At 48.2% G+C, this 24,887-nt stretch overlaps 1 protein-coding gene across 4 annotated transcripts in view; it reads left to right on the top strand.

Moving 5' to 3' along the window:
* The window catches only part of ATG16L1 (autophagy related 16 like 1), a 44,271-nt gene continuing 19,888 nt past the window's right edge, over nucleotides 505-24,887 (top strand). The window contains exons 1-12 of one of the 4 annotated variants that reach the window (XM_018041069.1): nucleotides 816-834; nucleotides 4,766-4,859; nucleotides 5,260-5,388; nucleotides 10,006-10,111; nucleotides 10,837-10,910; nucleotides 11,688-11,939; nucleotides 15,036-15,101; nucleotides 17,635-17,721; nucleotides 18,384-18,440; nucleotides 18,670-18,717; nucleotides 19,349-19,451; nucleotides 22,040-22,145. In XM_018041069.1, coding sequence (XP_017896558.1) covers nucleotides 10,049-10,111; nucleotides 10,837-10,910; nucleotides 11,688-11,939; nucleotides 15,036-15,101; nucleotides 17,635-17,721; nucleotides 18,384-18,440; nucleotides 18,670-18,717; nucleotides 19,349-19,451; nucleotides 22,040-22,145 — 856 coding nt within the window. In that variant the 5' untranslated portion in view covers nucleotides 816-834; nucleotides 4,766-4,859; nucleotides 5,260-5,388; nucleotides 10,006-10,048. Of the gene's footprint in view, nucleotides 835-4,765; nucleotides 4,860-5,259; nucleotides 5,389-10,005; nucleotides 10,112-10,836; nucleotides 10,911-11,687; nucleotides 11,940-15,035; nucleotides 15,102-17,634; nucleotides 17,722-18,383; nucleotides 18,441-18,669; nucleotides 18,718-19,348; nucleotides 19,452-22,039; nucleotides 22,146-24,887 lie in introns of all 4 variants that reach the window. The other 3 variants (XM_018041058.1, XM_018041061.1, XM_018041065.1) reach the window with 3 other exon arrangements.

The raw sequence follows: 24,887 nt of genomic DNA, 5'->3' as shown, positions 1-24,887 counted from the left end.
TTTAAAAAAAACTAAATAAATAAGAGATGCAGGTTTGATCCCTGGGTTGGGAAGATGCCCTGGAGGAGGAAATGGCAACCCACTCCAGTATTCTTGCCTGGAGAATCCCATGGACAGAGGAGCCTGGCGGGCCATAGTCCATAGGGTCGCCGAGACTGTAACACAACTGAAGAGCTTTAGAGCGCGCGCAATTTTACAGATTAGGAAGCTGAGGCTTAGGAAGGTTGTCAACTTATCCTTGATCACACAGTTACCATGTGGGGAGTTTATTTATGCTCAGTAAACTGACCTGAAGAAAACAGGAAAAGCAAGCAAAGGGGACAGCAGGTGGGCGGAAGCCGCCCTTTCACCGCTTCCTTCCCCAACCCCTGGACCAAACCTCCAAAGTGTCCCGCACGCCTCCCAGCGGCCACATCTCTGCCACAGGCACTTCCGGTATCGGGATGATGTCATCAGCCAGCGCCTCAAGTCGGCGCCGGACGCCGGCGTGCGCGTGGCGCGAGACGTCGGATGAGAAGGCGGGCTTTCCGGCTCGGTTCAAAGCTATTTCCGTCAGGAGCCGGAAGTCCGTCCCGGATGGCTTCGGGGGTGGCCTCTGCGTGGAGCTGATCGCAGGGGCCGCTGGCCTTGCCGCGCACGCTGGTTCCCTCATGGTGCGGGCCGCGGCCGCCAGTCTGCGTTCGGATCGGCGGCGCTGACGCGCCGGGGCAGCACGCGACATGTCGTCGGGCCTCCGCGCCGCCGTCTTCCCGCGTTGGAAGCGCCACATCTCGGAGGAGCTGAGGCGCCGGGACCGGCTGCAGAGGCAGGCGTTCGAGGAGATCATCCTGCAGTGTGAGCGGCGGGCGGGCCCGGAGGGCGGGCAGGCCCCGGGGGCGGGCGGGCGGACCCCGCCGAGGCACGCGGGGCCGCCAACAGGAACCCCAGGCCGAGCCCCGGCGCCTCTCGCGCGCCTCGCTGCCGCCCCGGGTTCCCAACACCTGGCACAGCCCCATGCCTTTTGTATCTTTTCCTCTTTTCCGTTTATCCTTGGGTGTGACTGTGGAGGGTTTCCCTGCAAGCTTTGGATTTTCTTCATGGGCAGGCGCCGTGCACGTTTGTATGTGTAAATCCCAGCTGCTCCGCACACAACGCTTGTGTAATTAAATAGGCAGCTTCCAGAAACGGGCTATTTCGGGCATCGTGTTACTGAAACGGGCACTGACTTGAAGTATTAGCGTAGTGTTCTGAGTATCACGAAGTGTTTGCCTTTCATTTCTCAAGACCTGTCCTCACACTCCGCCTTGGTGTTCTTTGTGACACATCCTGAGACTTAACTCACTTTTTAGTTGGACTTAGTAGGCTTTACTGTTACTGAAAACTTGGATATGAAAAAGGTGGCCCACACCCACCGCCGCCGCAGCAATTTGAGTACAAAAATGTTTGTGCCCTTCAGTTCAGCTCAGTCATGTCCTACTCTCTGTAACCCCATAGACTGCAGCTTCCCTGTCCATCACCATCTCCCGGAGCTTGCTCAAACTCATGTCCATTGAGTCAGCGATGCCATCCAACCATCTCATCCTCTCTTCTCCTTCTCCTCCTGCCTTCAATCTTCCCCAGCATCAGGGTCTTTTCCAGTGAGTCAGTTCTTTGCATCAGGTGGCCAAAGTGGAGTTTCAGCTTCAGCATCAGCACTTCTAATGAATATTCAGGACTGATTTCCTTTAGGATGGACTGGTTGTGCCCTTAGATGCCTTCTAATGAGCATTTGCTTACCTCGCCCCCCATTTTACCCTAACTGATGACAAACTTGGGGGGAGAAATGGGCACTCTTGGAACCTCTGGTTCCAGGTCTGCCCCTTGAAATATGCCTTTTAGGTCTCAAATTCTGTTGATGATGAGATTCATTGTAGTCGTAGTTAATATCCTTCATTGAGTTCTGATCATGCTGAATTTGTGGTTCCTACACGTACGTGCAGGTTAGAATCAGATGGGGATCTTTAGAAAAATTAGGAAGTCCAGGCCATACCCCAGACCAGCTAAACCACAGGAATGGGGTGGGACATAGGGGTCAGTAGTTCTTGGTGCTCCCCGAGTAATTCTGATGTATAGACAAGCTTGAGTGCTGCAGTATTTGGCGTGTGTTGTTTCACTTTCTTTCTGAAAATTCCCTGAAACAGGTCCTGTTGCCCTTTATGCAAATGAGGAATCTGAGACCGAGAGAGGTTAGGTAATTTCTCCGGGTAGCACGGCAGAGTAGATAGGGTCTGGATTAGGACCCAGACTTGATGACTCCTAACTTTTTTGCATTTTTTGCTTTTCTCACATGGTTCCCCAAGAAATAGTCCTAGCTGAGCTCATCCTCTTAACTAAAATGGAAGGAAAGGGAGATGATGGGTGTGCCACTGTTGCGCTAATTTATCCTTACACTCTTAAGAGACTGGCAGCCTGGTGCTATTTCAGAAAGCCAGAAGCACAGGAAACTCCTTAGTCAAACGTGACTCCTCACAGGTTACATAAATTCAAGTCGCCAGGTATTTCATCACATGCTTATTCTTTAAAAGCTGATACACACCAAAAGTCACATTGAGTTGGCGGTCTCACCACAGTCCCCTTGCCAGCCTCACCTACCTGCATCTATAAAATCGGGGTGAAGCTTGCCTTGCCTGCTTCATAAATGCAGTGCTGGGCGTATAAGTGCTTTGAAAGCCATCTACATAATTGCCTATAAATGGAAGGTGCTTGCTTGTCATCGCATTGACACAATTGAATGTTTTTCTGCACTTTGAAAATGGACATCTTGAAAGGGGGTGGAAGATGTCAAAGGCTAGTCAGAAAGACAGGTCAGTCCTGTCTTAAGAGGCAACAGGTCTTAAAACAGCCTAGTGAGGAGTATAAGCCCAGGGCGGGGGAGCGGTTGGAGAGGAGACCAGGGTGAGGAGCAATAGGACGCAGCTTCCCTGGCCTGTGCAGATCTCCAGTTTAGGCAGGGGTTGACATTTGGGAGATCACCACTGGTTTGACTATGAAACGGTCCCACTCTTCATTGCCCTGCTTCTCAAAGAGAGGGACAGAGTTTGCTGTCAGTCCTGCCTCTGGGCCTGAAGAGGAAGATGAGAAGAGGCTATGGGGACTGTGGGCGGCTGCCCTCCCTCTCCATCCTTCTCTTGAGTGAGAGGAGCTTTCAGGAAGGATCCCTCTTGAATACCTCCTGTCCTTTGAAAGACCCAATATCACCAGGCATCCCTCTATAACATTTTTTAAGATCTTTATCAGGGCCCTTTGACACGGGGGAACATTCAAGGTTGGAATCCCTTCCCTCTTTTGAGCTAATTTATTAAATTAATATCAATGAAAACAGTGTTTCTGTTTCTGCCCAGGCTTTCCATCTTCAGAGATCAAAAAAGTGGGGCTCAACTCTTTAAGAGGAAAGACAAGCGCTTCTAACAGGAATGGCCACTGGCGTTAATCCTGTGGCATTTTTGTCCTGAAGCAGCTGCCATCTCAGGCGTGTGGGGTCAGTGAAAGCCCACATTGCGTGTGGGTTTTCTGTAAGTTTCCCAGGGTCACTTTCTTGTTCTGCTTAGTGCACCCCCTTGCACTTCTGATCTCACTGGCCCCCTGCGTGCATGTCATTTCTAGCCTTGATTTGACTTTCGACTTCCTTTATTGTGCTCCCTATCACATTTATTATGGTTCGAGAACTCCCTTTTTTGAACTCTCTCCTCCTGTATTCTTCAGCATGTTAGGATCTTGCACCTAGTTGGTCAAGCAGGGAACCTCAGGATAACCTTTGATTTCTTACTGATTACTGTCTGTTAATGTCACTTGTTGAGTTGCTAAGTCATGTCCAACTCTTTGTGACCCACGGACTACAGCACGCCAGACTTCCCTGTCCTTCACTATCTCCTGGAGTTTGCTCAAGTTCATGTCCATTGAGTCGGTGATTCTAGCCAACCATCTCATCCTCTGCCGCTCCCTTCTCCTTTTGCCGTCAATCGTTGCCAGCATCAGGGGTCTTTTCCAATGAGTTGGCTCTTTGCATCAGGTGGCCAAAGGATTGGAGCTTCAGCATCAGTCCTTCCAGTTACCGCTTGCTTTTAAAATCTGTTGTTTCACCGTTGCCAGTAAGAAGAGGTCTGAATTTTCTCATCCTGCTCTCTCATGTGTTGGAGTGACTTTTATTTCTAGCCACCTGCTAGGTACCTCTAGACCTTCTGCCTGGACTGTCTGTCTTCTTCTCCTGTGAAACCATCTGAGAAAATGAGTAAAAACTCACTTTTTCTCTTCCTTTTTATACTTGACCTCCACCCCTCCCCCGCCCCCCATATACGTTTTAGCTCCTGGTGGTCAGGGACTCTGGTTTGTATTTGTATCCCTAGTGCCCTGATCTGAATTTAAGATAGAGTTCCCTCTTTCACTTAGTGGTGCATGGCACTTCATTTTCCCATTGTGTTTTGGTATGTCGTTTGTTTCTTCTTCCCCAGGTAGGAAGCTATAGGAGTAGAAAGAATGGAGAGGGGAATGTTTTTGGAGGGCGTTTTCAGATTCCTTTGTCAGGCTGTCGGTGCTTAGGCCAGGAAGCATCTAAGGAGTGTATGTTCCCGAAGTTTGGACGACTGCTACAGTTGGTGACAAAGTGCAGTATACCTAGTACTTTGATACCTCATAAAAGTGAAACCAGCCCCGTTATCTTCTGATTATTATTTTTTGGTCCAGATCTTTATAGGACATTAATTAGTAACTAAGTGTACATAAGTTACATTAACTTTTTTTTCTTTGATAGATAACAAGTTGCTGGAAAAGTCAGACCTTCATTCAGTGCTGGCCCATAAGCTACAAGCCGAAAAGCATGACGTACCAAACAGGCATGAGATAAGGTATTTGGAAACTATCCTCTGTTATTTATGTCCCCCTTTTAATTGAAATTTGTCTCAGTTCAATTGTCACTTCCCTAATTTTGAAGCAAACCGAGTCCTGTGTTTGTGCTCCAGTTTTGTTTGGGCCCCCTTGTCACTCAGCTGGTAAAGAATCCGCCTGCAGTGCGGGGAACCTGGGTTCCATCCCTGGGTTGGAAAGATTCCCTGGAGAAGGGAAAGGCTACCCACTCCAGTATCCTGGCCTGGAAAATTCCATGGACTGTATAGTCCATGCAGTCGCAAAGAGTCAGACACAACTGAGCAACTTTCAGTTTACAGTTTTTCGTTTTTGTCAGTTCCTTTCAAATCAAAGCTTCTGAAGCCACATAGCTAAAATCTTTTTTTTTTTTTTTTTTTGAAGGCATGTAGGTACTTCCCCACCTAGAAGGCTCATCATCAGTACGATGTGAGCTTGAGAAACTGCTTCAGACGAGCGGCCAGGCCAGCTTCTCCTCTAGCCTACGAAGCCTCACTTTTTCTAAATAATAAGGTATAAGTACTTTTGAACAGATTTACATAGATCTTGCTGGTACAGGATTGAAAGGCCTGTAAACATAAGCGATACAGGTCTGTTTAATCTTTTTTAGTTCAGTGTGTTGCAGTATATTTTAGTATATGATCATACTAGTGAGTTTCAAAAAGCTTTTTTTTTTTTTTTTTTTTTTTAAAGAAAGACTAGGGGGAAATCTGCATTTTAACAGGAAGGGTAAGTATTGCTTCGTTAAATGTGTGAGTGTATGTTCATGTTAGGGAGTTTGGTATGTTTACTTGGGTCATTCACTCTCTTTCTGAGGATCCTAAGTAGCTTAAATGGAATCATTCTAGAGTCTTACTGTCCTCCTTTTCCATTTGTTCATCATGTTCGCTCAATAGTTCAGTGGGTGAAGAATTCAGCTGCAGTGTAGGAAATGCAGATTGAATCCCTGGGTTGGGAAGATCCCCGGAGGAGGAAATGGCACCCACTTCTTGCCTAACCAGTGCCATGCACAGAGTAGCTTGTCAGGCTACAGTCCAAAGGGTTGCAAAGGGTCAGATATGACTATGCATGCATACAACTAAATGGTAACCATACCCATTCTTGCTCTAAAATCCACATGTTTTTTGGTATGTCAGTTACATTTTACCTATTGTTAAAGCAAAGTTGATGGTAACTTGGGGTTTTAGAAGAAAAACAGAAATGCTTGGTGTAGCTTATTTCCTTTATTCCGGTCACCATATCTGCTCAGTACCTGCCATCCATGTTTCCTCATCTGGCGAGATGGTCTCCGGACGGACTAGCGTGGAGAGAGGGACAGATGGCCCAGCCTCTGCTCCATTTCTACCTAAGAACAATTCAGGAGATGGTGCCTAAGCTGTGGCCCTGGGAGGCCTTCTCAGTATTTAAAATAGTAGTTGCTGTGTTCTGGTCAGTTTAGGTGTAGAGAAGCCACGTGACCTTTTTTCATCTAAATTCAGTCAGGTGAAATCCTGAAACATTTTATTGCTATTTTGGTTAGACTCTTGGTGGCCAAGGTAATGGAGCTTCAGCATTAGTCCTTCAAATGAATATTCAGGCCCCAATACTTGATGCAAAGATCCGACTCACTGAAAAAGACCCTGATGCTGGGGAAAATTGAAGGCAGGAGGAGAAGGGGGTGGCAGAGGATAAGATGGTTGGGTGGCATCACTGACTCAATGAACATGAGTTTGAACAAGCTCCGGGAGATAGTGAACAATAGGGAAGCCTGGTGTGCTGCAGTCCATGGGATCTAAAAGAGTCAGACACGACTGAGCGACTGAACAACAAGACTCTTGGCGACTACAGTCCTGCATCTTTTATCTATCAGCCAAACTCATTTGCTTGGAAAGGTACTATAAATAAATATACAACATTCTTTTAACTGAGTATCACTGGGCTGGTTGGGCTTCCCGGATAGCTCAGCTGGTAAAGAATCTGCCTTCAATGCAGGAGACCCCGGTTCGATTCCTGGGTCAGGATGTTCCCCTGGAGAAGAGATAGGCTACCCACTCCAGTATGCCTGTCTGGGAAATCCATGGACAGAGGAGCCTGGCGGGCTACAGTCCATGGGGTTGCAAAAGAGTCAGACACGACTGAGCGACTAAGCACAGCACTGGGGGGCAATGTAAATGGAGGTCCTCGCTTTCCTGCAAACCTGTGTTCCTAACCAGGCCTCCTCCTGACTGCCTCATTCCTATCCTTATTTTCCACAAGTCAGCTATGGTTCCTCTTTCCCTCAGTGTCCCGCCCCTCCCCCTCTGCAGTCGCCGGGCCAGTTGATCTTTGCCCACAGCATCCTTTGCGTCTGTCCCTTGGTTTGCACTTGTGTGCCGCCCCCTTCCTTGCTTACCTGTGCTTCCGTTCCTGGACTGTGGCAGGGGTCTCGTTCACTGAGACACCTTGTGGCTGCAGTGTGGGTCAGGCGCTGGGATATGAAGATGAACAAGCCAGAGTCCTTGTTCTCAGGGACCTGAGCCGAGTAGGGAAACCAGCTCAAAGAGGTGTGTGCTGGCAGGTGTTCCCATAGACGGGGTCTGATTGGTTGCGTTCTCTGTTTTCCCAGCTGTCCTTAAGTCCTGCCCTGCTCATCCCATTCTAGTTAATTCTAAAACACACTGTGCTTAGAAAGCTTTCTCTCATCAATTATCTGGCTCCCCTCTTCAGTGTTCTAATCCCTTTGCTAACAAAAGAGATTAAAGTGAAGCTCTTACCTGGGATGTAATTGACTCCAACCATTTTCTCAGTACGCTCCCTGGACTGCAGCCTCAGAAATTTGTTAGAAATGTGGAATGTTGGGCCTCATCCCAGACCTCCTGTTTGATAAGCTCTCGGGGTGGGGCCCAGTAGTCTTGTTTCAGTAAACCTTTTAGGTGATTCTGATGGCCTCTAACATTTAGGAACCACTGTCTCCGTGGCCACTCAGTCCTTGTGAACCATCTGAAGGTCCCGAGAGCGTGTTAGGGACACAGACTGTCAACGCAGGTTATCGGCCCTTTTCTTGGACCTGATGAGTCCATCTGGGATGAGGCCCAAGAATCTGTTAAAACCTGCTCTCTGGATGATTTCTTTTTCTCTGCCTAGTGGAGCCCTGGGCTTTTATGAGAAGTTTGACTGTTTTGGTGAGTAAAGTTGGAAGCGGTGAGAAGGCTTTGAACAGAGGAACGAGCACCCTGGGTCCTTGCCTTTGTCTCAGGGATCTTTTCTCTACAATACCGGCTTCTTGAAAGGAGAGACTAGTTTGATGCTTTGCATATTTCACTTTGCTTTGCGTTACAATGAGAATAAGACAGCAGTTATTTCTTATCTTCCTAATTCTCATACAGAGTCAGTTACCCAGGCCTGTGGCTTGTATTGCCTCGTTTAGGGTGGTTTCTTATAAGGCATGTGCCACTTTCTAGTTTCCAGACTTTGACCTCTTGGGCCAAGATTGAGGAAGCACTGTTGCTCAGAGAACGCAGCGTTAGGGTATCTTAGCACCTGTGATAAAAACACTTGTAGAGACGGAGGGAGCATCACTCTACTCCCCTTTCCCTCTTTATCTCTTACTAGTCACTGGGAGGAGATGGTCCCCCCATGCACCTTTCAGGTGGGGGTACCCTAGGTTGCCAGCCGTCTTTCCCCTGGGCGGTGGTTTCAGCTGCTCACTACTGTCTGATGGTTTTCATCTGTAGCTCCAGCCAAGACCCATTTCCTGAATCACCCATCCACAGTCTGGTCACCTACTTCTGGTTCTGAGGTAGTGTGCGCACACCTGCAGACTCTCCTAAACTCTCGAGGTGGCCTGAGCTCAGTCCATGGCTTCAGATGCATTTGTCTGCTGACAGCGTCTCTGTGTCAGCCTCCAGCTTGGACCTTTTTACTTGAAGTCAGGCTCTAATAAATGTGCCGTTTCCACTCGGCATGACCTCATAGGTGTCCGAGGTGACCTCGTTCTTCAGCCGCACTCCCCAGCCCCTACAGCCCTTCCTCCTGAGGTGGTGACGTCTGCCTGTGATCAGCCACTCGGGCCAAAAGCCTTGAAGTCATCCCCAACTTTCTGTTGTTCCCCACACCCAGTTCAGAGGCACGTCCTGCAGTCTCTGTCCGTAGTGGACCTAGCTGGGATCTGACCTCGTTTTACCACATCCCCTGCTGCGGCCCTGTCCTGATCTGCACTTCCTCGAGTCCAGACTGTAAAATAACCTGCTAACCGATCTCCCTGTTTCTGCCCTTGCCCCACTGCAGTCCGCTCTGCACCCAGCCGCTATAGCGATCCTTTGAAACGTAAGTCATTCCTCTGCTCAACACCCTCAGTGGCTTCCCGTCACGCAGAGGAAAAGCCACAGCGCTCGGGGGTCTGGGAGACTCTGCATGGCCTCCCTGCTCCTCCCTGACCCCCTGCACCCTTGCCCTGGGGGTGCAGGCACACTTAGCCCTGCGAAGCCCGCCTCCAGCCTCTGCGACACTTGCTGTTCCCTCCGCTCACACGGCCCCGTCCCCAGGCCGCACGGCTAGTTCTTCACTGCTGTCGCGTCTCCAGTCTTGCGTCACCTCTCGGGCTGCCTTTGGTTACTCCACGTGGCACAGGAGCCCTATCGTCCTGTTCCCCTTCTTTATTTACACTGCTAAGTTTTTCTTCACAGTACATCTGACCGCCAGCCTCCGTCCATCCTCTCACTTGTGGTCTATGCTCTTGGCCGATCGCAGTGTCACGCGGGCAGAGCTTCGTGTCCCTGCCTTCTGCCCACTCCCAGAACAGGCCCGGCTCAGAGCTGGCTCTCAGATACTTGTCGACTGAGGGCATTGCGTGGTCTCCTCCCCGTCCACCTGAACTTCATCCCAGAAGCCATCTTTTACTCCTGGCACGGCTGGTGGTTTGGGCTGTGACTGGTTGGTTTCACCTGTGTCTCAGGGGCCCTACCTCCTGCTTTGGGTTTGTGGTGACTTACGACCCCACTGGCCTGGAGAGCTGAACTGCTCTATTGGCTGTGTTGCCATGCACAGGCTTCAGGTTCCACAGTGACTATCCCAGTGTCTGATTGAAGGAGAATAAAGTCTGATTTTTTCTTTTTTTTCTTTTTCTCCCTCTTTTTTGCATGTTCTCCTCGTCTGCCTGGTTGGGGCATTTAGTCCCGGACATGATGGTTCGTGGAATGATAGTCAGCTGCAAGAAATGGCCCAGCTGAGAATTAAACACCAAGAAGAACTGACTGAATTGCACAAGAAACGTGGGGAGGTAAAGAAAGATAGCCCTTCTCATCTCTCCCTGAGGGTGGGGGCGGCGGGGGACAGGCACTTCCACTGGCATTTGCAGCCATCCAGGCTACGTACAGCATCGCCAGCTCTATCTGGGAATGGAACAACAGGAAAGGTGAGGGCCCCCACCCCCCCGCCCCGGCCCCACATCAGCAGCCCTCGAGATAACTCCCAGGTGTCATGGAAGGTACAAGTGGAGAAAATGTAGAAAGAACCCTGCTCCTCGGTCAACTGAATGTTTTACTGATAACCATCATGAAGTGTGAACCCTGCAGTTTCAGAAAAATTCATTAGGACAAAGCACCTTCTGGGCTCTGTTTGCCCTGGATGGTGGTCTAATGGCAAGTTATAAAGATCATCAGCTGCATTGATGGTTTCATCAGCTAAAGAATCCGGAAAGGTAGCCGGGGTGGAGGGGTAGACAGATGCTCTCAGCAGGAGCCCGGCAGGCAACCTGGAGCATCACGGGTCTGTCCCAGGCTGCCTGCAACAGGGGAGGCACACACTGAGCTCGCGAGCCTTCCCATCGGCCCTTCTCTCTTCCACCAGCTTGTTTCTTCTTCCTGCCTTGGCCCAACCCCACAAGCACAGGCACCTAGGTTTTTTTTTTTGTTTTGTTTCCTTTAAAATAAGTCACTATTACTAATTTCCAACTGAGGTCCTAAACTCTCTTGTTAATGATGAACATGTTCTTTATCCCCCTAGTTAGCCCAGTTGGTGATTGACCTGAATAACCAAATGCAGCAGAAGGACAAGGAGATGCAGATGAACGAAGCCAAGTGAGTAGAGACCAGGCCTCCTTCAGGACCGGGTGTGGGGTCACACTTGCTGTTCTGCCGCCCTCTTGTGCGTGGGGCCCGCAGCCCCCACACTGGACTCAGCGCCAGCTTCATTTCTGTACACTCGTAGCACCGGGTCCTTTTCTCCCCTCTGAGATGTGAAAGGCAAGAACATTGCCCCCAGGCCTCCGGCATCCCAGCACCCACACACCCCCCTGAGATGTAAGCCTGCCTCTGGGAAGCAAACACGAGGCAGTGCCAGCTCTCCCCACGGCCACTGCTGCCTGTGGGAGTGGCGTCTCCTGTGGTGGGCGCGGGACCGAAAAGGGGCTTGGGAACAGGGGTGCGCTTATGAACAGGTTATCCTGCATGTGGGAGAAGCCTGCCAGACGAAATAAACAGAGCCTCCAGATCTGGGACCTTCGAGCTGGAGGGAAGCCTGGGTTTCCTCTGGGCCTGTTCTCTGAGTCTGCTGCGAGGGCTCTCTGGAGGCTTAGAGAGAAAGGTGGGGAGCTTGCTCAGCCTCAGTGAGGGAGCACGGATCCCTGGCCTCCTGCTGAGCTCCCATCATCACTCTTGTTCAGCATCAGAAGTGCCTTAGCTTGTCATTCAGAGTCTGGTGAACTTTGCCCGAGGTGTTGCCTCTGCTAATGGGATTGCCCCTAAGCCACCAGGGCTGGGCTCGGCCGGGTGAGGCGCCCACGCTGGTGGCTGAGGTCACTGCAGGGCCCAGGCTCACGCAGCTCTGTGGTTTCGCTCCTCTCTTCCTGCTTTCAGAATTGCAGAATACCTGCAGACCATCTCTGACCTGGAGACCGAGTGTCAGGAGCTGCGCACTAAGCTTCAGGACCTTGAAAGAGCCAACCAGACCCTGAAGGATGAATACGACGCCCTGCAGATCACTTTCACTGCCCTCGAGGAGAAGCTGCGGAAAACTTCCGAGGAGAACCAGGAGCTGGTCACCCGGTGGATGGCCGAGAAAGCGCAGGAGGCCAACCGCCTAAACGCGGAGAATGAAAAGGACTCAAGGTGGGAGATGAACCCGCAGTCAGTGAGTCTCAGTGTTGGTACAGTAACCTAGCAAAACAAGGTACACCTGGCAGCTCTGACCACAGGGAGGGGGCGTCAGGGCACACCGACAGAAGGAGCGGGGGCGGTAGCAGGCATAAAAGAGACTTGCGTTTATGAGGACACTTTTATAGCTGAGCCAAGGATTACCTCCCTGAAGGGCTTTGGCACATTACTGTATTTGCCAGTGAATTCTTTCCATGTTTCAAAAAGAAAAGCTAATTCTTGAACATTATAAATTAAATCAGAATTAGAAAAAGATTAAAATACTCCCCCTCATTTTATAAAATTGATCCAACCAAAAATTCTGATCTTGCCAGCGTACAGAATGACTGTGGGCCAACGTCACTAGTAATAAGAGTCTAAAAGATTTAGAACATTTGATTTTAAATCCGCACGTCAATGGTTTAGAATTTGAAAAGATTATCATAGTTAAAATCTAAAAGAACAAATACACGGAATAGGAAAGAACCTTAATAACGATGAGCCCTAGTCCTACCAAATAGTATATGCAGAAAGATTTTGAAATCTGTGTGAAAACAGAAAGCAGAAGGTAGAAGGAAGAAATGTTATTCTCTGTTGTTTTGTGAAAAGTTCCTGTATAGGAGTATTGGAAGACTTTACAGACATGAAAGGTAATGGTAATAAAAAAGGAACTGTATAAAAATCGTAGGTTTCTTAACATTGAAGAACACTGTAAACCAACCGAGGGTATGCAGCTATAAAGTGTATGTCCTTAGTATAGTCTGTTAAGAAACAGGTGAGCGTTTAGACGGATGGATGTAAAGCATAGATGTAAAAGAAGCGGATGGGCTCCGTGAATTTGGTTAAAAGGGTTGTTGGGAGGAAGGAAGGTGGGACGTTTCTGATTTGGGGCAGGCTGTTTTTCCAACCCCCTGGAGGGCTCTGGAGATGGTGGGCGCCTGCAAAGCGTTCTCCTTGTTGGAATTTATCCTGAGTCATGAGACTGGCTCACAAATATGATTCCGTGATCATCCGTTTTTCACAGAAGTGAAAAGTCAGAAGTGGTCTCTACTTTGTGAGGAAAAGAAACTAATATTTTCGTACAGTGGGATTTTATGAAGTCATTTAAAAACAGACATACTTAAGTTAATATTAAGAAAAAGTGAGCTATCCTTTTCCTATTCTTTCTGTCTCAGGTTTACAAGTTAAATTGTGTGGCTTGTAAGGGCTTCCCTGGTAGCTCAGCTGGGAAAGAATCCTCCTGCAACGCAGGAGACCCTGGTGTGATTCCTGGGTCGGGAAGATCCGCTGGAGAAGGGAACAGCTGCCCCCTCCAGTGCTCTTGGGCTTCCCCGTGTGGCTCTTATGTGGAGCTCTTAGGCAGCTGGGGAGTGGAGAGGACGCGGGGGTTTCCCTGGACGTTGGTGCGCTGAGGGTGAGAACCTGCCTGGCAGAGAAGCCGGCGTGCGGCTGGAGCGTTGGGCGGACGAGAACAGCCCGGGCTTTCTGGTGACAGTGGGGCGTGAGGCGGGTGGCACACCAGCCCCAGGTGCACCCCGTGAAACGTTTTCCTGGGAGTGTGCCCTTGCGCGAATCACCCTCTGGCTGCGCCTGTGGGGCCTGGCCGTTCTTTTCATCACGTGACGCAGCTAGTTGCTCCTTCTCAGAAGCCTCTCCCCTCCCCCTGTTCCTACCAGTTTCCCAGATTATACCTAATAATATACCTTCCCCTTCTAGCAGTTTCTGTTTACCTGGGTCGCAGTGGCGCGCTCTTTTGAAATAGCTACTCGTCTCCCTTGCTCGTCTGGGTGTGTCCCTGCAGGCTGGCACAGTGGCCGCTGTGTGGGACGCTCCTAGGGAAGCCGGTCAGCTCTCAGAAGGTTTCCTGTTGGCCTTTCTGATGAAAGCCGGGCTGTGGCCATTTTCTTCTCCGCGTTCCTCAAGCTGTGTGCCATACCCGCCCCTGCCAGGCGGCTGCCTCTCCTATAAGGAAGCGTTACACACCCCACGCTGAGACTGCTTTTCCCTCAGAGATGGTTTAGGGGTCTCCTCTTAATTCCATCTATGAAAAATCTGTTGTGTTTTTTGTCACTTATCCTGTAAACTAAAACTGACTTTTCATATTCCAGGTCAGGCATGGGATTGAGAGTGTAAAGCATTTTCTTAAGCGATAGCCTTGTCCTGTCCCAAATTCTGCTGTGTTGTGTGCAGGACCTTGCCCTATTTGAAAGTTCCCACTATGGTAGAAGCATTTTAGAAAAACATTTCCCGCAGAGTTCTTGACCTGAGTTCAGGAGCAGAGCTGGAGTTGTAGGTTGGGGGGTCCCTCCACCTCAAAGGTAAAACCACAGATAGAAGTGAAATTGCCATGGAAATGCAAGGGAGGCCAAGGCTTAAAGGCTAAGAAGCTCCTGAATTTAGGGCTTGGGAAGGAAAGCCAAAAATGGTTCTGAGAGGCGGGAGAGAGTGGAAGCAACTGCGGACCATGTGAAACTTCTGCCGCAGCCCAGACTTGGGTGTTCAGCCCTAGTGAATTGAAGCTGCATACATTTTGACAGCTGAAGAATCTCACTCTACCTCAGCTTTCGCGTCTGTAAAATGAGAATCGTAGTATTCACCTTCAAAGCTTGTTATAAGTGTTAAATGAGTTAAAAACCTATAAAATAATAAAACCATGCCAGGGATACGTACATTTTTATGATTATCTGTGCTCTTGATAAGTTACTGTGAGACTGTTTACTGCAGAAAACTACGTCTCCGTCATGACTAACCCTGGATGAACCTGGTGCACGGTTCTGTCCTGAGAGGCCCTGGGTCCCGATGGACAGGCTTCTCTGCTGGTTCATTGCTTTCTCTAGTCACATAATCCCTCCTAGGGCTCTGTTCTGAAATCCATTATAATGGGGTCTTTTCTGTTGCTACCAAGTGTGGGTTTGGGCCTCTGGGTATGTTTGCCAAGGGCAGTAGTTACTTGAATATTCAGTGCACTTAAAATATATTATTAAAGCTAGTAGTTTTTTGAGAGCCAAAACCGCTTGTTTGCTTTAAGTAGACATAAATAGTGGGCCTTTTTTTTTTTTTTTTTTTTAATAGGAGGCGGCAAGCCCGGCTGCAGAAGGAGCTCGCAGAAGCCGCGAAGGAGCCTCTGCCAGTTGAGCAGTGAGTAGAGAAGTGCACATTAAAACTGTGCTCTTAGCCATTTGGTTTGCTCTTCTGAAATAGCTTTACAGTGTTTTATTTCTGTGAAACCATTTTATAGATTGTAGAAAGGAAAGTGAAAGACTTAGAGAAAATAAAAAACACTCGTTACTTTCCAGGAAGTTGCTGGCTTCCAGGAAGGGTGAGTTCTGACTCCCTTCGCCCTTAACCAGCGACAGCCTCGCTGTCTCCCTGTTGACACCCTGACCCATTTTCTACCTCTAGTTGGAGCCGCGGCAGTGTGACACTGGGCTCGGGTTGCGTCTCCTGCTCTCTGCTTGGTTTGTGACTTCATGTGGAGTTTGGGCAAACCTTTGAAGCCTGAGTAAAAACGGATCCCCTGGAACACAAGGAATTGAATCAAGATGGAGTTTTTCCTGATCTGGAGTCAGGTGGAGGCTCTTCCCTGAGATTTGAGGCTTTGTTTTGAGAGTGGTGGGTATTTTAGTGACTAAATTCCCTTTGCTCTGGTTCAGGATTTGTTTCCCACCCCCTGCCCATTGAAATAGATCGTGAAATACAGTATTATGGTTATGAGCCTTTCTTTTAAAATGTTGGTTGCGTCCTGATAAAGGGAGGGGAGTGGTTTCATTTCATCTAGGAGTCATCGGCCAGAGGTCTTGATCTATGAGATAAACCGCATGCCAAGCCTTTGCTTTTAGACGGAGCATGTGTGTCTGTCTTCTGCTTTCCCACACGGGGAAAGTGAATGTCAGGCATTTTTGCCGAGAGCTGCAAAGTAGATAGTTGATCTAGAAATGAGATTTGGTTCTCCTTAAAAGTAACAGCTGATGAAAGCATCATTTGTCTGGCCTGCTGTTGGCCAGTGTGAACAGGTGAGTAGGTGTAGAAAGGTCAAGCGTCCTGCCCCAAACACAGAGCAGGTGGCAGGGGCAGGCTGGAAGCCTCAGGGTGTCTGACTGTGAAGGCCTGTTCCTACTCTCCTGTGCTCCCCTAATTGTAGGGTTTCTTTCATCTTTGAAGGGTTTCCATAAGTTACCAGATGCTGGTATTTTCTCGTGGTTCTAGGTCTTTGTGCAGTTTCAAGCCTGCAGCTATACAGTTCTGTCTTAAACCATTTACGTAGGTTCAGCTCGTGTTTATCACTCTTGCCATCTCTGCTGTTCTGTTGTTACCCTGTGTGAACACAGATGACTCTCCCAAACCACCAGTGAGAGAAGAAAGCCCAGCCTGTTCTCTGTCTTCAGGCCCGCCTTTGTTCTCTTCTCAGCCCTGGCCAAGATGGGGGTCAGTTACACGGGATCCTGGAATCAGTAGCCAAGGAAAATAAATGTACTTGAACTTGGGTTTGACTTGCTTGGTAACAGGTTCTGAAGTATAGATTATATTTACATAATCCAGGTAATTAATCACAGGAGAATCTCTTCTAAGTTCCTGTGAATCCAAACATTTGATAATAAAGTCTCAGGTTATTAGCTTTTATCAGTTTACTTCTCCATGAAGATTGCAACTTAGTAGGAGGTCGTTAAGACCAAACTAATTACTTGCCTTTCCTCCAGCCAGGAAAATGGGGAGGAAGGGGAATTCCAGAGGGGCTTTGCATCCGGTGGGATAAACAGCAGAGGAGCACTTTTTTTTTTTTTTTTAATTTGGCCGTGTCAAGTTGCGGCATGCAAGATCTTTGTCCTTTGCTGTGGCCTGTGGGATCTTTAGTTGAGAAACTCTTAATTGTGGCACACGAGATCAAGTTCCCTGACCAGGGATCAAACCCAGGCTCCCAACATTGGGAGCACAGAGTTTTAGCCACTGACCCACCAGGGGAGGCCCCAGGAGCACATTCTTGTGACTTATTTCACATGTAATGTGATGAACTCACCAAATGTCAGAAAAACTAAGCACTTAAACATAAGCATCAAACAGCCAGAGTCAAAGATGACAAGTGTTTAGATCCCGCTTTCCTGTCTTTTATTCTTAAAGTGGTACTCAGAGCCGGGTTGATTGCACGCCCGTTGATCTCCCTGACCTTTTAGCAGTCCATTTTCTTACCGCCCTGGGCGGTCCCCTTGTCCTGGCCTTCTCCTGCTCACCGCAGCTGCCCCTCGCTGTCCTCCACGTGTTGCTGAGCCCTGGGAACTGTTTCTTGCTGAGTGCTGCAGTCCGGTGGTTGGCGTGCAGGAGATTTCTGAAGAGGAAAGTCATTCTTGCTCCTGGTTATGTGGTTAGGGGCTTTATAAGCCATTATTTCAGTATTTTTCAAGTGGGAGCTGTCTTTAGACTTGAAGAGATCCAAAGCTCCCTTCTCGGGTTATTTTCAGCTGGAGTTCTGGATCCGACTTAGATTGTTTCTTTTCATGTTGCTCTGAAGGCAGTTCCTTTTTCTCCAGAGAAGCTGAAACCGGCTCTGTCCCAGCCAAGACTCCTGGGCCGTGTGTGATTAGGAAGTGGTGTTGCCTGTTGGCGTTAGCAGAGCAGGCCCATCACAGAGCTTCTGTTCAGCAGAAGCAAAGACTCGGCCTCTCGCCCTTCTTTCCAGGGATGATGACATTGAAGTCCTCGCGGATGAAACCTCTGAGCACCCTGAGGAGACCTCTCCCGTGCGAGCCATCAGCAGAGCAGCCACGTAAGTAGACGGGTTGTGCCAGGAATGGGGCGCTTTGGGGGCACCCTGGCAGCCACCGTGGGCAGGACCAGAGAGCAGTGTGGGGCCCCCAGCTCAGCGTGCAGCCCCCCTCACTCGACCGTGGAGGGTATGGGCTCCAGAGCATCCCCATCTTTCTCCAGTTGCGCCTCCTTAACTAGGAGGGAGCCATCCTTCAGTGGTGCCTCCAGCCGTGAAGAGAAGCAGAAAGAAGTGGTAGCGACTTCTTGAAAGAGGGACCTTGTTAGGCTGGGTGATTGTTTAGAGCATACTGTTTAATTCTTACCAGGGCTCCAGAATTTTTTTTTTTTAACTTGCCAAAGCAGGACCAAAAGGATGGGGTTTGTCCTTAACCATACTAGAAGTTGTTAGGTCAGTTAGTTTATTGTCCAAAGCATTATTTCTAGGAAAGTTAATTTAAGGCTAGGGAATCTTACTCCTTTTGAGATTTCAAGGTTGGGTGTTCCCTTTTATCTTCCCTCTGTTTTCTGGTGGTTCAGTCCCTAGAGGGTTTTCTCTGCTGGAGTTTGGGCACTTGGTGGGAAACATACTCCCAGGAACTTACTTTTTTTGTAGACTGTTTTTGATTGATTGTTTGGGTAGAATGTTTCTAAGGTTTAAACCTATCCTCCCCTCCTCTTTAGTAAGCGACTCTCGCAGCCTGCTGGAGGCCTTCTGGATTCTATCACTAATATCTTTGGGTAGGTTAGAAAACCTTCACCTTTCCTTGTGTGTATATATATATGTGTGTATAAATATACCTAAGTACATGTACAGGATTTGTTAGTGTTTTTTAAACGTGCACCAGAATCTCAGTGCAGAGTATATGCAGATGCCTTAATTTCAGCTTTTCATTTAGCTTCTTCCTTTTTCCCCCAACTTCCTCTCTCTCAATCCCGCTGCGTGCTGACCTCTGGCCTTACCCTTTAGTCTGTCCGAGTCTCCCCTTTTGGGACATCACTCTTCTGATGCTGCCAGGTGAAAACATTATCCTCTCCTAGCCCAGCATGCAAGTGTGGGTCGCTGATAACCACATTCATCACCGCTTCACTGCCCCAGCCATCACGCCTCCGTGTGCCAGTAACTGGGACGCTTTTGCATGCGCCTAGGCACGCCGTCCACCCTCTGAGTGGGGCAGATAGGTTGAGCTCTTTGTACCGTTAACTCAAGCTCTGGCCACTCTTCCTTTTGGCATGTGTTCAGCTCCACCCTGACCACAAGTGTACCCTGAGGATGATGGTAACCAGGCATAGGATCATCTTGAAGTAGTTTTGTGAAAATACCCACGCGCCCCCTCAGAGCTCGTGGTCACTTTAAGCTGAGGATGTGTCTAGTGGTTTACTTGACGGGGGCAGCAGTTGTTCAGGCTTGCTTTTCAGTGTTGTGTTTTGGAGTACATGAGTTAGCGAGAAGCAGAGTGAAGGTAAGTGCTGTCTTCCCAGTTGTCACTGCGTCAGGGGGCTTCCGTTTCGGGGGGCTCATTCTTTGGTTTGGAGGGTCTTGAAGGGAAAAGAAGCTACTGATACAAGGCGTCTTTGAGTCCCTGCTGAGAGGTGGGCGGACAGTGAGCCCACACGGTCCTAATACTGTCCTTTATGTTACTTCTTAGGAGGCGCTCTGTCTCTTCCTTTCCAGTTCCCCAGGATAACGTGGATCCTCATCCCGGTACTGGTAGAGAAGTGCGAGTGCCGACGACTGCAGTGTCTGTCTTTGTAAGTGTGGTTTACTGTCCCCAAGCCTCACCAAGCTTCTCACAGAAGCAGAGCCTGACCATTGAAGGATCCTTTTTCCTGCTGCAGCTAAGCTTTCTAGTCTTGTTTTATTTACATGGAGCTTTTACACCTGTTGGTTCTCTGATAGAAAGGATTGATAATATTTTGATAAAGCAAGATTGCTTTGTTAAAATAAGCAAAATACATTAATTTTCCTCATCTTCCGAGGACAGAATTGATGTCCAGCCACCCTCTGTGATATATAGGACTGGCTGAGAGAAAGGATGGGATGGATGAGACACGGGAACGCTAACTTGGGACAGTGAAACTTGAGAGAATAACTCTTGTCATTTGTTGTCATCGGTTGGCTCCAGCGTAGAGTTTTTAGTCAGCGATCTGTTCTGAAGGTTGGTTGGGTGGCTCTTGGCTTCATTAATTATGCCCACGTCCGTATGACTTCTAACCAGGAGCACCTGGTTGGAAGCAGGAAACAGGCCTGGGCCCAGCTGCTGTGATGCCACGGCCGACACGGGTGTCCGAAGCTGGGTCCTAGAACTAAAGGCTGATCCAGGTCCCTGCTGGTGTGGCTGAGCAGGCGTGAGACTCGCCCAGGGAAACAGTCCCTGGCTCCGTGCCAGTAGACTGGCACGGGGATCGGGGGGGGGCAGAGCCCAGTTAGTCGGGCTGATGCTTGGATCGTACAGGGAGAGCCAGCCTTTGGGGAGAGAAAGACGTGCTGGTAAAATGGGATGGAGTCTACATGGCAGGAGCTTTCAGTTTCAGGCATAATGGGGAACTGGCTGAGTGGCCACCTTGGTCACTGTAAAGAGAGACCTGCTGTGGGGGAGGAGGTGGAGCGGGCACTATCACAGCCCCCTCCCACTCTGCTCCTGTGATTCTCTTACCGGGCCGGGCCCCTCGGAGGTCAGTGATGATTGGTAAAAGGTCTGATTGCACGTAAGGTCACAGTCCCTGCCCTGCCCTCAGCTCCCAGCAGCCCATTTTTTTCCCTCCCATCACATTTAAGTCATGTGTATGGGGTAATGGAGCAGCTGACAACATGGGATTCTGTCAGTGTGTGTTTCTGAAGAGTCAACAGTGCACAGCAGACCAGTATCCAACAAAACCAGCTACACAGGAGCTTGATGAGCGGCAGCCATGGGTGTGATGGTGCATGATCTCAAGTTTTCAATCTGAGACCTCCAAGGTGAAAGGGAGCACTGGAAAGAGAACGGAGTCGTATGGAGGTGGGAGTTGGAGCGCCTGTCAGATGGCTTTTCAGCACTGGGACTCGAGAGGATGGCGAGAAGGCAGAGTAGTCATAAGTGCTGTTTATATTCCAGTCAGCTTTACGAGTCACATTCTCAGCAGTTGAGGCACCTTTTTCAGTGCCAAGCAAAGGCGAAGATGAGATTTTGTGTTCCTAAAGTGACCTTTTTAGGCAAGTGATTGACCTGTTTAGTGATTTAATATTTATAATCCATGTGTTGCAGCCTTCCCCTCCCCCTGTCTTGTTATTATGAAAATTTTCAAATATAAGCAGAAATAGAGATTAAAAACTGCTGTTGGGCAGCTTCAGTTAGTCACATTAGCCAATCTTATGACCACACACATACACAAACATTTGCTGGAGTAATTAAAAGCAGATCTCATAGTGTTTTTACTCATGAATATTTTGAAATCCATAGTCTTTTCAGAGAGGAGATGATAGTGGCGTCCACTATTCTCTCACCCCATTCTAGGCTGGGGAGCTTCCTGTCTGGTTTCCCTTCTCAGCTTGAACACAGATGCCATCTTTTCAGACGTGTCCAGTGTGGGTGCCAGTCTCAAGACATGTCTCCTGTGAAGAATTAAGTTCTCCCAAAATAGCACCTGTTACTTTTATTGACAGCCTAGTCATGATCAGATGTAGCCTGAGCTTACAGGACCTGCAGAAGTCTTTATTTGATAGACGAGCAGCCTAAGGCTCCAGGAAGTTAAGAAGCTCGGCAGAGGTGCCGCTGCTGCCGACAGTGCACATCGGTGCCGTGCAGTCTGCAGCGTGAGCTCCGGAGCCCCTCTGACACTGGCTTGTCAGAGGGCAGGGCCGGCACCTGCTCTTGTTAGGACTCTGCGTGGTAGGGTGCACTTTCACTAGGACAACTGAAACGAAAGGCTTTTTTAAAAGGAAAAGGATTTTTTTCACTAATTTGATACATAGTTTCATACGTGTTATTAATGCAGTCTGGACCAGAAGAGAGGCAGTTAATCACAGACTGACTTTAAAGCTGTGACGATCATAGTATAGATTGACATTACTTTATTCTTAGAAGAAATAAAATTAACTCAAAGACAAACTTTAGGCAGTTAGTCTCTACAGGTTTTGAATGCTTTTTAAGAAGATTGCACAGTATTTAAATAAATGGAAAAAGAACTGTAAGAGTTTAATGATAATAGAATCTTTGGAGACTCTGGGCTAGGAACCCAAGATTATGACTTTAATGACCAGTGTTGAACGTGTGGTTAAGCGTCCAGAGTGTTCATCTGTATTAGCCCCGTTCTTGGGAGTGACAGTTAACCCAGGTTGAAACTGGGCGTTTGTCTTGCAGGACGCGCATGACGGGGAGGTCAACGCTGTGCAGTTCAGCCCAGGTTCCCGGCTCCTGGCCACAGGAGGCATGGATCGGAGGGTGAAGCTCTGGGAAGTGTTAGGAGGTAAGGTCTCGCCAGAGTGAGGAACAGAAAGAAGCGTGTTGGGGATGTCTGGTTGGCAGTCTGAACTGTTCATCTTCTTGAAACAGGCAGTATTTTGTGTCAGGAATAATCTGACCAAAGCATTGTTGCTCTCAGTTACCCTTTACGGCTGACACAGCCATGTCTGTTTTTGCTCTGGGTTTCCAAGTAGGGACCAGAGAATGCTCTAAATTCCAGATACTTAAGCGTTTGTGTTTTCTCAAGTGTATACCAATGAGAGCATCTTCTAAGATAGGGCAGGTTTTAGATTTGAAACAAAAAAGTCTTAGACATAGACTAGTAAAATTGCACATAAAAATAAATAATAAAATTACACATCAAGCTGTGTATTTAATGCCAATGGCCATCGCCTAGGAAAAAAATGACGTTTTATCTAAGCTTGAGACTAAAGAGACGAGTATGGGTTGTCCAGTGGTTAAAGATCTGGCCAGTGCAGGTGACATAGGTTCGATCCTTGGTCCAGGAAGATCCCATAGGCCGAGGAGCAACTAAGCCTGTGCGCTGCAGCTGCTGAAGCCTGCTCACCCTCGAGCCCGTGCTTGACAACTAGAGAAAGTCTGAGCACTGCAGCGAAGACCCAGCACAACCATTAATTAATTTAAAAGGAGGGTGTATCATCTTGCTGCTGTTGTTGTTCAGTGGCTAAGTCACGTCCGACTCTGCGACCCCATGGATTGCAGCACACCAGGCTCCTCTGTCCTTACTGTCTCCCAGATTTTGCTCAAGTTCACGTCTGCTGGAGTTGGTGATGCCATCCAACCATCTCAGCTTCTGCTGCCCTTTCTCCTTTTACCCCCGTCGGTGGTGGTTTAGTCGCTAAGTTGTGTCCAGCTCTTGCGACCCCATGGACTGTAGTCTGCCAGGCTCCTCTGTCGATGGGATTCTCCAGGCATGAAAACTGCAGTGGGTTGCCATTTCCTTCTCCAGCCTTCATCAGGGACATTTGCAAATGAGCAGGCTCTTTGCATCAAGTGGCCAAAGTATTGAAGCTTCAGCATCAGTCCTCTCAGTGAATATTCAGGGTTAATTTCCTTTAGGATGGACTGGTTTGGTCTCCTCGCTGTCCCAGGGACTCTCAGGAGTCTTTTCCAGCACCATAATTCAAAAGCATCAATTCTTCAGTGTTAGCCTTCTTTCTGATCCAGCTCTCACATCCGTATATGACTACTAGAAGAACCATAGTTTAGAGCAGACAGACCTTTGTCAGCAAAGTGATGTCTCTGCTTTTTAATGTACTGTCTAGGTTTGTCATAGTTTTCCTTCCAAGGAGCAAGTGTCTTTTAATTTCATGACTGCAGTCGCCATCCACAGTGATTTTGGAACCCAAGAAAATAAAATCTGTCACTGTTTCCACTTTTCCCCTCTTCTGTTTGCCATGAAGTGATGGGACTGGATGCCATGATCTTAGTTTTCTGAATGTTGATTTTTAAGCCATCCTCTTTCACCCTCATCAAGCGGCTCTTGTTCCTCTTCACCTTCTGCCATTAGAGTGGTATCATCTACATATCTGCGGTTGTTTATATTTCTCCTGGCAATCTTGATTTCAGCTTGTGATTCATCCAGCCCAGCATTTTGCATGATGTACTTACTCTGCATAGAAATTAAATAAGCAAAGTAACAATATACAGCCTTGTATTACTCCTTTCCCAGTTTTGAACCAGTCAGTTGTTCCATGTCTGGTTCTAACTATTGCTTCTTGGCCTGTATAAAGATTTCTCAGGAGGCATGTAAGTATTCCCGTCTCTTTAAAGGTCTTTAGTGGTCTGGTATTCCCCTCTCTTTAGAATTTTCCACAGTTTTTTGTGATCCACACAGAGACTTTCACGTAGTCGATGAAGCAGAAGTAGATGTTTTTCTGGAATTCCTTTGCCTTCTCTAGGATCCAGTAAATTGTCAATTTAATCTCTGGTTCCTCTGCCTTTTCTAAATCCAGCTTGTACATCTGGAAGTTCTCGGTTCACATACTGCTAAAACTTAGTTTGAAGGATTTTGAGCATTACCTTGCTAACGTGTGAGATGAGTGCAAATGTCTGGTAGTTTGAACATTCTTTGGCATTGTCCTTCTTTGGGACTGGAATGAAAACTGACCTTTTCCAATCCCCTGACACATTGAGTGCAGCACTTTGGTAGCATCATCTTTTAGGATTTGAAATAGCTCAGCTGAAATTCCATCACCTCCACTAGCTTTGTTTGTAGTAATGCTTCCTAAGGCCCACTGGACTTCACACTCCAGGGCTGTCTGGCTCTAGGTGAGTGACCCCACCATCATGGGTTTGGCCATTAGGACCTTCTTTGTATTCTTGCCACCTCTTCTTAATCTCTTCTGCTTCTCTTAGGTTGTTACTGTTTCTGTCCTTTATCGTGCCCATCCTCACACAAAACGTTCTCTTTATGTCTCCAGTTTTCTTGAAGAGATCTCTATCTTTCTCCTTCTGTGGTTTTCCTTTATTTCTTTGCAGTGTTTACTTAAGAAGGCCTCATGTCTTCTTGCTATTCTCTGGAACTTTACATTCATTTGTATATATCTTTCCTTTTCTCCCTTGCCTTTTGCTTCTCTTTTCTCAGCTATTTGTAAGGCCTCCTCAGACAATCACTGTGCCTTCTTGCATTTCTTTTTGGGATGATTTTGGTCATTGCCTCCTGTAGAGTGTTGCAAACCTCTGTCCATAGTTCTTCAGGCACTATGTCTACCAGATCTAATCC

Source organism: Capra hircus, chromosome 3 (genome assembly GCF_001704415.2).
Source record: "Capra hircus breed San Clemente chromosome 3, ASM170441v1, whole genome shotgun sequence".
Lineage (NCBI taxonomy): Eukaryota > Metazoa > Chordata > Mammalia > Artiodactyla > Bovidae > Capra > Capra hircus.
Note: the sequence above shows the minus strand (reverse complement) of the source record. Positions and strands in the feature narration are given on the sequence as shown.